The 11,167-nt window shown below is 32.4% G+C and overlaps 1 protein-coding gene across 3 annotated transcripts; it reads left to right on the top strand.

The window, feature by feature from the left end:
- The first annotated feature begins 226 nt into the window (after nt 1–226).
- Nucleotides 227–9,444, top strand: LOC115982792 (TMV resistance protein N-like). 3 transcript variants are annotated; one of them, XM_031105509.1, is made up of 9 exons: nt 227–451; nt 696–1,227; nt 5,476–6,574; nt 6,777–7,049; nt 7,151–7,188; nt 7,439–7,497; nt 7,599–8,080; nt 8,191–8,900; nt 9,090–9,444. In XM_031105509.1, the coding sequence occupies exons 2-8, from the start codon at nt 722–724 to the stop codon at nt 8,803–8,805; spliced, it is 3,072 nt and encodes a 1,023-aa protein (XP_030961369.1). In that variant the 5' UTR covers nt 227–451; nt 696–721; the 3' UTR covers nt 8,806–8,900; nt 9,090–9,444. The 3 variants fall into 3 exon arrangements, with proteins under 3 accessions (XP_030961369.1, XP_030961367.1, XP_030961368.1); XM_031105507.1 differs by having other exon boundaries at nt 7,151–8,080; XM_031105508.1 differs by having other exon boundaries at nt 741–1,227; nt 7,151–8,080.
- The last annotated feature ends 1,723 nt before the right edge of the window (nt 9,445–11,167 follow it).

The following is an 11,167-nucleotide window of genomic DNA, read 5'->3' on the forward strand; positions in this document are numbered from 1 at the left end:
AGACAGTAAAATTTCTCTGTTTTAACAAATTTGTAGAAGATTAATAATATCTCAAAAGGTTTAATAAACTAATTTATTTAAAAATCGTTCAAGATAAATAGGAAAGAACATTCCGGTATTTCACATGGTTCTTTCCTTTTTGCTGAATAGTCAACATGGCATTTTAAGTCTTAAAATAACCCCACTAGTACGTTTTGCCTCTCTTCTCCAAAAAAGAATCCCACTTTACTTCTGTCTCTCACAGACCTTCTCTCCCTCTCTCAGTTCTCACTTCTCAATCATCTCTCTCTTTCTACCTCCGCCTCACTTCACGATCAGAACCCAAGCCAGCCTCAATCTCTCTTACTTCACTTATTTACCCTCCAAACAAGCAGATCTGGAAAAAGCCTATAATCTATTTCAAGCCATCTCATCAGTCTCTCCCCAAACAAACAGATCCGGCAAAGAAGAGGTAACTTCAGCTTTTGAGTCCTGACAACCATTGCCTTTTTAGAAAAAAAATAATTTAGGGAAAGAAACCGGCAAACCTGTGCACGGTTCCGACAACCGGACGGTTTGACCGCGGTCGGAACAGTTTCCTGCAAAAATAAAATTTCCAGTTTTGTGGGTTTAAAAAACCGGACTGGTGACCGGTTTCTCTCTCTCTTTCTCTCTGTTTTTGGCTTCATTATATCTGATACATATCTATTTTGTAGTTCAAGAATCGCCAAATTAACATCCGATGGCTTTTATGGGCACAGAAAGCGCTTCCTCATCTTCTTCTTCTACCATGTCTGGATGGACATATGATGTCTTTCTTAGTTTCAGAGGCAGTGACACCCGTAAAAATTTCACAGACCATCTATATGCTGCTTTGAAGCAGAAAGGTATATTCACATTCAGGGATGATGAAAAACTTGAGCGAGGAACATTCATTGCTCCAGAGCTCTTGAGAGCAATAGAAGAGTCAAGATTTGCTGTTGTCATTATCTCACAGGACTACGCTTCATCGAGTTGGTGTTTGGTTGAACTAGCAAAGATTGTTGAGTGCATGGAAGAGGAGAGGCTTATAATTTTGCCTGTTTTTCACTACATAGATCCTAGTGATGTGAGGAATTTGAAGGAGACTTTTGGAGAAGCCTTTGCTAAACATGAAGAGCATTACAAAGATAACATAGAGGAAGTATATAGATGGAAAGCTGCTTTGACACAAGTTGCTAAAATTGCTGGATGGGATTTACGAGACAAGTAAGAATTTCTTCACTTGACCATTCGATCACTTTCTTTTCTTGTCTTTTTGCTTTTGATTTTCTATTGGCTAGTGATATTTAAGTCAATCAAATTCCAACTTTGATAATTGAGTAACTTTTGCAAAGTTTGTATATAATCAATTACAATTCAAAGGGAATTTGATGAGTTTCAGTTTCTCATATAAATTTTCAAGTAAAAAATATTATATGGATCACAAATAAGTTACTTTATGTATATTTGTTAAAGATAGCAAGTCACAAGTCCACCATTCTTGTCGAATTCCATTGTAGAAAATACAGCTAGTATTCCATTCATGCCCTCTAAACTTGCCTGTTCTTAATATTTTAATTTAAAAAAAAAAGTAATGCACCAATATTCTTTGAGGTTTCACAAGATGACACTCATTCCCAAACATTTCAAGATATGACGCTCTCTTTCTTGAAATTCTATAAATACAAATAAGTTAATCTCCCCTCAAATCATTACTTTTCTAATTGAATATTCCATTATATAAAAGTGTTGTTATAAGAGGCGATGAACTTATTTGTTGCATCTGGGGTGGAGCCAGACCAGCAGGGTGGGCGCAATTGCCCCCAACCCCACCCCTAAATTCTCTCAGGTTCTCTCAAAAATTGAGATTTCAGTTTTGTGTGTATAAAATATTCTTAATTTAAAATTTTTAATTGAAAATATAACACTCTCCAAAAGACCAAAAAAATTATTATTTGTAACCTTAAAATAATAACATGATATACATTCACATTGAATTAAATTTCTGTCATTATCTTAAAAAAAAAAATATAATATGATATATTATCGCAATATCCCCTAATCAATTTGCCAATTTTTATATGTTGTTGTTTTCGGAATTCTTTGAAACTGCTATATACTTTAATCTTTTAACTCACCCAATATAATCAAGGAAAAAAATTCTTATTTGTAGCATAAAAATTATGACATGGTATGTTTTCACAATTTTTTCTAACCAATTTTTTGAATTTTATTTGTTGTTTTAAAACATTTTTGTACATTGCGATATAGTTTTTAAAGGACTGTTAAAAATCAAAGACATACATAGAACATTTAAATTTTTTTGAATATATGACCATACTATTAATACTTCCAAGTTAATTTATTTTTCATCTCACTTTTAAGCATTCAAATTATATGTTTTACATCTTCTCAAAAAAAATTATATGTTTACTTCTTTGAAATATATATATTATAGTCAGCTTTAAATTATGATGTAGTTTAAACATAACAATTACGTCATACTAATTCCAATACTACTAGGTGCTGTACCAAAAAAAAAAAACCCTCTAATACTAGGCTCAAATAAGAAATTGAAACCAATTACCAAAAAAAAAAGCTATAACTTACATCTACACTATATTTTCTTTATCAATCAATTTTTTTTTTTTTTTGTTTAATAAATTACCTAAACGATTACTTTAGATTTGTGAGGATTGATGATCCATGTCAGTTGTTAGTGTATACATGTTAGCTTACTGGGCTTGGGCCCATTATAGTATTAAACTTGCCCTACATTCTTATTGCTTATGCTACAAAAAAGATATGTCTGTGTAAAGACTCACTTTTACATTTTTTGACCCAAATTAATATACAGACAAAATTACACAAAATAATAGCTCATTTTTATAGGTTAAATTACAATTCATGCTCAGTAATATGTGGTTTTGTTATTTTGAAAATTTTTAATTAAAAAAATTATAAATCCGGGAAAAAATATTTATCATTTCTTGTCCAAATTAGAGGAAAAAAGGAAAGGAATTTTTTTTAAAAATCTCATCTAGAATACATAAATACAACAAAAATTTATACATATTTAACCCAAAAAAAAAAAAAACTCCAACAAATTTTCTGTACAATATTTTTTCTCAAACAACTTTTCTTTCCCTTTCCATAATTTTCCTAACAAACAAACAACTTCCACACATTACACCCTTCTTCATCACCGACAATTTGTTTGTGGCACAAGGGATGCAAGTCACCGCCGGAGCAAAACTCCATGACAATGCAACAGAGATGCAAGGCTTCAAACTTGGCGTGGAGCTTAGGCAAAAAAGGATGGATGGTCCAGCATCTTCCTCTCCATCTCCACTCTCTGCACCTTCTTCTTCTTCACCAAGGCCTCTTTGTCCACCACCTTCATCGCGTAGATGTCACTTGCATTTTAAAAAGTTTGTATTAGTTTTTTAGATTTTTTAATTTTAAAAAATGTTTTTGGGGACAATAACAACATGATCTTAAGCACTCGTTTAGGAGGATAAAATAAAATAAAATAAAATGGAAATGAATGAAAAAAATAATTTTAGAATATTCTTCATTTCCTTTATTTGAAAGAGTTTTAATGGAGGGAATGTAATCATTCTAATTTTTTACTAAAACTCTCAAAATACTCCTATATATTTAGCCATTTATTTTGAAATAGGGGTCTAATCGTAATATTTTCATAAAATGATTCCGTTTCTTTCCTTTTATGTTACTCTTCCAAATAAGGTTACTTACATTCCATTTATTTCCATTCATTTATTTTAAAATATCCAAACAAGGTTACTTAATTCAATTTCATTCATTTCCTTTCCCTTACTTAAATACATTTCATTCATTTCCATTTCTTTATGATTATTCATTTTCATTCCATTCTATTCTCCTATGAACTCCCAAACGAAGCCTAACTGAAGACCTTAATTGAATAAATTTGAAAATTTAAAATTTAGAGGACTCAATTGAATGGAAGTGAAGTTAGAGAAATGAATTGAATTTTGGTCTAAGTTAGATGATGCAAATTGTAATTTAGTCTTCTTTTATAATATGACAAATAATGAATTTTCATCGATAAATCTATAATAGGATTGTAGGGTTTAGAAAATGTTTAACTCTTGTAAAACCATATAACATGTAATTTGAACCCATCCTTTTTATATATTATTTTACTAGACCTGGCAAACAAGGTGGGTTGATCAGGTTTGGGTTCAACCTAGTTGAGTTTGGGTCAAATTGGTTTCGGGTTAGAAACAGTTGTCCTAAATGGGTCACAAAACCTATGACTCTAACCCAGTCTTTTGAGGGCTAGGTTGACCCGATATCACCCATATCTTTTCACATTAAAAAATATATATAAAATGAAAAAAATCAATCATTCTATCTTCTCTTCCTTTTATAACAAATAAGAGAACTTACAAACAAAATCACTTAAAAATAAATGTTGAATAACATATAAAATCATTTTTTTTTGGACAAAGTTGAATAATACATAAAGTCATAAATGAACATAGTCCAAATTAAATAATACATAAATATTTAAAGTTATATGGTCCAAACTTGTTTACCAATCTTATCATCATTACACAAGAACAGATAATCAAACACAAGATTTGGACCATATCACATTAACAACCTCATTAGGTGCACCTATTGCATCCAAAATATAAATAAACTTAGATTATCTTCAAAGATAACTAAATGTATAAAATGTTACGAATAAAATATAACATATTGGGGAAAAGAAAAATAAGTAAATAATTAATATGAATTACATCTCAATTTACTTGAGAATTGTACACCAAGTTGGTGAGTAATATTGTCAATATTTTCAACTCCAATATAAAATTTTAATATAAATTAGTATTCAATAAACACATGTCAATAAAGAACTATATTTTTTATAACTATGACTATTCTATAAAGGAAATTAAATAAGTAGAAGTGACCAAAAAAAAAAAAGTGGAAGAAAAGAACCAAAAAGGACTCAAAATGAAAAGTTCATGTGTTGTTAAAAAATGGTCAACCTGCAAGTCGACCTGACCGGACTTTCACAAGATTGAATTGACTCGTCTTTTTATGTGTCCAAAAAAACCCGACCCATATTTATATATATATTTTTAAGTTTAATCAGGTTAGTGAGCTCAAGTCCCATTTTGCCTGGTCTAATTTTGACATGTTGTGATGAAAAAATCCAGGAACAACTACAATTATATTTTCAATTTCAAAAGCTTTATTGAAGGTTATTAATTTCATATTTAAGGATGTTGGCATATTTTAACCATTCTCACCCAATACCACCATGTAGATTTTTTTTTATGAGACCACTACTCAGATCACATATATGTGTGCGTGTGTGTAGGAATGCTTTGATAAGCAAGGACAACTGATTTGCTGAATATTTTCTATCTTTATGGCATTTGCTAACTCAACAAAATTATTGTCCTACGTTCGTTGCAGACATGAGGCAAAAGTTGTTGAAGAAATAGTTGGAAAGATATTGGATAAATTGACTTCTACATACTCAATTGTTCACAAGGATTTTGTTGGAATAAACTCTCGTATGGAGGAACTGGTGAATTTATTAGGCATGGGGTTGAATGATGTTCGCTTTATAGGGATTTGGGGAATGGGGGGATTGGGCAAAACAACTCTAGCACGAGTTGTTTATGATAAATTTCGTAATCGTTTTGAAGGCAGCAGCTTTCTTGCCAATGTTAGAGAAGAATGTGGAAAACATGGTTTAGTTCATTTAAAAAAACAGCTTCTTTCTGATATCTTGATTGAAAGAAATATTGATTTTTCAGATGTTCAATGGGGAAGTAATGTGATAGAGAAAAGATTATGTTATAAAAGTGTCCTTATCGTTCTTGATGATGTGGATCAACTTGATCAATTAGAAGAGTTAGCAGGCGAGCGAATTTGGTTTGGTCGAGGGAGTAGAGTCATTATAACTACAAGAGATCAACATCTATTGATCAAACATGATGTGGCTAGAGCTGAAATATACGAAGCTACGAAATTGAATAGTGATGAAGCTCTTCAGCTCTTTAGTCGAAAAGCCTTCAAGAAAGACCATCCTTTAGAAGGTTATGTGGAGTTGTCCAAGAAAGCAATAAGTTATGCTCAAGGCCTTCCTTTGGCTCTTAATGTTTTGGGTCCCTTCTTGAAACATAGAAGCCCTGATGCATGGAAAAGTGCCCTAGATAGACTGAAAGAAACTCCTCCGAAAAAAGTTTTGGATACACTCCGGATAAGTTTTGATGGCTTGGAAGAAACAGAAAAAAAAATATTTTTAGATATTGCTTGTTTCTTCAAAGGAGAAGATAAAGATCGCGTAATAAATATACTACAAACTCCCCGTTACAAGCCAAGCATTGATATAGATGTTCTTGTGGAAAAATCTCTCATAACCATCTTCAATAATTATTTGTGGATGCATGATTTACTGCAAGAATTAGGTTGGCAAATTGTTCATAGTGAGTTCCCTGAACAGCCTGGTAGTCGTAGTAGGTTGTGTCTCAAGGATGATGTCCTTCATGTACTGAAAAATAACACAGTAAGTTGATTATGTAGAATTTTTCTCTTTATTTTTTTTTTTTCTTTTTCACTAGGTAGATGTATTGTATTTTTTCTTTCATTTTTTTTTTCTATCATTTTATAAAATATTAGTTCATTAGTATTATTTTCGCTTAAAATTTTAAAATCATTATACATTTGGAAAATTCTATTATGAGTTGACTTGATGCTTCTCCAATTAGGGATCAGGAAAAATTCGAGGCATAATGTTGCATTCGCCCGGACCAGTAAAAGTGCAACTACACACGGAAGCTTTCAGAAATATGGAAAATCTCAAATTTCTAATAGTTGAAAATGTACATATTTGTGAGCCACTTGAATTTCTTCCCCACAAGCTAATATTTCTTAAGTGGCCCAATTATCCTTTTCACTGGCCATCTGAGTATTTTCCTGAACAACTTGTTGCTATTGAGATGCCACATAGTCGCATTAGATTGCCAAAGCTAATTACGCAGGTATGATTATGTATATTTTTAAATTGGGATTATTGTTAAATTTTTTATTCCAAATTTTGTTGTAGTTAACTTTTGATTTTTTTTTTTTTTTTCCCCTACAGGAGCGTCCGTTAGAAAATTTGAAAGATGTCAATCTCAGGTATTGTAAATTTATTACGGAATTACCTAAATCATGGGCCCCAAATTTAGAGAGTTTGCAGCTCGCTGGTTGTGAAAATTTAGTTAAATTAACTGAATTAGGGGCCCCAAATTTAGCGTATTTGGACCTCTCTAATTGTGAAAATTTAGTTAAATTAACTGAATTAGGGGCCCCAAATTTAGAGTACTTGGACCTCTCTTATTGTGAAAATTTAGTTGAGATTGATGAATGCTTTGGATCTCTTGAAAAGCTTACAACATGGGATCTCAAGCGTTGTAGAAAACTTCAAATTCTTCCAAGCCAGCTCAGGTTGGAATCTCTTTATCGTTTTATTCTTTCTGGCTGTTCAAGCCTTGAGAAGCTCCCTAATTTTCATCCAGAAATGGAATGTTTAAACACTTTATTTTTAGATAGGAGTGGTATTAGAGAGGTGCCTTCATCAATCGAGCATCTCACTGAGCTTGTGGTATTAAACCTTCGTAATTGCAAAAACCTTGGGGATCTTCCACATAGCATTTATAAATTGCAACAGCTTCGGGAATTGTCGATCCCTACTGCCAAATTGAGACCGACGTGCGATTCTTTTGATGGCTCTTCCGGATATGGGTTTGTGAACATGACAGAATTGATTCTCCTGGGATGTGAAGGCATAATTGAATTAGATCTTTTGATGAAACCTGATTACTTCCCCGCATTGGAAGCGATATTTCTATCTTCTACCAATATTGTTACCATCCCTGAAAGCATTAGCAGATTTCCCAGATTAATACAACTTTCTGCTACGAATTGCAAGCTTCTTCGTGAAATTCAAGGACTTCCACAATCAATAAGAAGTGTTCATGTGGATAATTCCAGGTTGTTGAATACCTCACCAAGCGGGCTATTTAATCAGGTCTCTCTCTTGCTTTAAGATATATATAAAGAAACAATTTTTGTTACTTTATCTAAATACTTTACGAGATTTGCTAAATGAAAAATATTGAATTTTCTAATTGCATGCAGGTAATAGGAATTATTGGGATTTTACCAAATAGAGTATGTGGTAGCGCAAGAAGCAACAAATTAATGGATCTGCAGTTCTCCAATAATTTACCATCTGAAACTAAGGCTACTGAATGGGTTGATTTTTGGGGAGAGAGCTTTGATGGCTTTGATCCTGATATTACTTTTTCGGGAACTGAGATGCTGAAATGGTTTAATCATCGAAGTGTTGATAACTCCATATTTTTCTTTGTTGGTCGCAATTTTCCAAAATTGGTTGTCTGTATTGTTCCTGGACCAAAGCGCTTTCAAGGCTTTGTTGAAATTTCCATCAATGGTTATGAAAATCGTGAATATCAGTCTATTGATCTAAGGGGAGATTCAGAATATTCATGTTCCCAATATTTATTTTCTCTAACTCAATGGTCTCTGCTGCAGAGACATTTGAATGAATCAAATCCAACTGACCAGAATCGTGTTAAGGTTTCTATTAGATATAAGTCAGATGACACCTGTTATTCTATAAGAATGTGGGGGGTCCACGTAGAATGCACCTGTCCTCCTCAAGAAGATGATGCTGTTGATTATGGGTATTCTATAAAAGGTTGCGGGTCGAAGAAACAGAGGACACGTTGATGAACTCTGAAGAAATATGCCTCAATCAAAAAATCACATTGAACTGTTCCTCCTCGGTCGTTTCTGACCGGTTTCTTTTTGCATTTGATGCCAAGGTATGTTTCCATTTTTGGTAGCACTGTTTCATTTGCATCTGTTACACAATGGTAATGGATATCATATCAACTTATAAGTATTTATTGTGTTTCTATAAAAAAAAAAAAAAAAAAAAAGGGGTACTGAATAAGTTTTTGAACTTAAAAATTGTGATTTGGCTAATTGGTCTTATTTTTTTGTTAATGCAGTTGACTAGGATGGTTGCGGTTGAAGTCACTGGCGGGCCCCAGATTTCCTTTTGCCTTGGATGCGAGCTCTGTCTGGTATGATTTTGTGTTTTTTTGATCTGATTTTTCAAATTGAGATGCATAATTTCTGCTTAGCTTACCATGGTGAAGAAAGATCTTGCAATTGTTTCCTAGTTTTATTCATTCGCTTGGACTTAATCAGTTTCTTGATTTAAAAAATTATGTACACCAGTCATTTAGAATCCTGACTTTTGTAGAAAATGTGTATCATTTTGAATTTTAGAAGCTACATCAAATTTGTTGGCTGTGTACAAGACTGTTTAAGATAAATCATAAGCCCAAAACCTTACCCTTCTATGGTCTCTACTAGTTTTATACAGTAAAATTCAAGGACTAAACCTCACTGGGTGGATTGGAGGCCAGCTTAATAACCTGCATCATTTGAAGCACTTGCAACTGAAACTGCCTTGTTATATTTAGCTCTTATTGAAATAGTACCTGTACTGTAATGTTTATTTAATTCTTTATTCTGGGTTCTTCTTTAGGGATGTCAGCTTCAATAACATTCAGGGTGAAACTGTTTAGTAACAGGAAGGGCAACTGTTATTTGTTTATATAGTAACATTCTGGTTTTTTCTTTATTCTGTCTTAAGCATTATATTTGTTTATATAGTAACAGGAAGGGCAACTGTTTCTTCTTCCTAGGTTAAACTGTCAAATTGGTCTTCTTTCTTGTAGTAGTTCATTTGAAGAGTTCATTGCGCAATTTAAGTTTAAGCATTGGGCTGTTAGAAAACTAGATATGCTACAGCGTTTACTGTTTACACAGAAAAGGAATTGGGTATCGATAAGTCTGATGCTGGAAATACCCCATTATGTCCAGTTGATTGTTCTTGTTGTTTTTGAGGATACATGCAAAAATCTGTTGGGTGTAGTTGCTTCCTTTGATCCAGTGAATCAGATTTTCATGTAGTCTTGTAACTTTTCATTTGCTGTTTTGTTGTTATAATTTGAGGGTATTGGAGCACAGCTTTCTTTTGCCTGGTACACTAGAACTAGATTACATTCTTATTTTTATCTAATTCAATCAATTTTGTGCTTATGATTAAGCATGTTTCTCAAAGTATGACTTCTTTGAATCCAAGATATGAATCTTTGTAAGTTTTGAGGAAGAATTCGATGCAGTTAGAGCGATGTAGTCTATCTGTTAGTCAAACTAATTCTCTTACGCATTTAAGGTAGAACAATATATAATTATTACATTTTTGCAGTCCTGAATTCATGGTGATAATACAGATATATTTATGGATTTTTCATATAACTCCATTGATTCGTATGGTTTCATTTACTTGATTGAATTGTGTGATGCACTCACTTTATTGCTTAACATCCAAAAGCCTTTTTTACGCTCTTGTGAAGTTGATCTTGGGGATGTCTCATGACAAATAATATATGCATTATTGTACATTTGGCTGATACAGGTTCAATATCATTAACTTTTTCTATTTACATCTTTGCCTGATACAGGGGTTCCAATTAGCATAATGGATACTTTTTATTTAAATTTTTAATGTCTTTTGAAGGATGTTGTGCAATTTTTGGAGTTGAAACTAGGGATGTTACCATGACAAAAGTTGCAGTTGACTGATACAAATTTTTATATATTTGCATTAACTCAAAATTTGAAGCTGATTTTTACTTCATTACTATGTATATCAGAAATTTTGATCTCCTTTGTCCAAAAAAAATAAAAAACAAAGGTCTTTAGGCACCATTTATGAATTACCTAGCTTGAGTTTCTGAATCAACCCTCGGCTTGTGGTATTTAAAATTTTAAATTCCTTTTGTTGAATCTAGTCATTTTCTTTTGTTGTATCAGTATTTGTAAATCAACTCTCCCCACTGCCATAATTTGAACTCCTTCAATATAATACTCATTTGGGAAATGGGAAAAACTGTGTAGATACATGTCCATTTTCTACTAGCTTTGACATTTAGCTTTTAGTTTTTCTTGTTTAAGTACAGCCTTTTCATTTACCTTAATTTTTTTTTCCTTCTTTTTTCAAAGCACAAATATA

Source organism: Quercus lobata, chromosome 3 (genome assembly GCF_001633185.2).
Source record: "Quercus lobata isolate SW786 chromosome 3, ValleyOak3.0 Primary Assembly, whole genome shotgun sequence".
In the NCBI taxonomy this organism is placed as follows: domain Eukaryota; kingdom Viridiplantae; phylum Streptophyta; class Magnoliopsida; order Fagales; family Fagaceae; genus Quercus; species Quercus lobata.

What these genes read in the sequence shown, in the direction of transcription:
- LOC115982792 (XM_031105507.1), top strand. Translation starts at nt 722, where the DNA reads ATGGCTTTTATGGGCACAGAAAGCGCTTCCTCATCTTCTTCTTCTACC. An exon ending in TGCCAAAGCTAATTACGCAG is followed by an intron (nt 7,050 to 7,150) that starts GTATGATTATGT and finishes TTTCCCCTACAG; the next exon opens with GAGCGTCCGTTAGAAAATTT. An exon ending in CAAGCGGGCTATTTAATCAG is followed by an intron (nt 8,081 to 8,190) that starts GTCTCTCTCTTG and finishes AATTGCATGCAG; the next exon opens with GTAATAGGAATTATTGGGAT.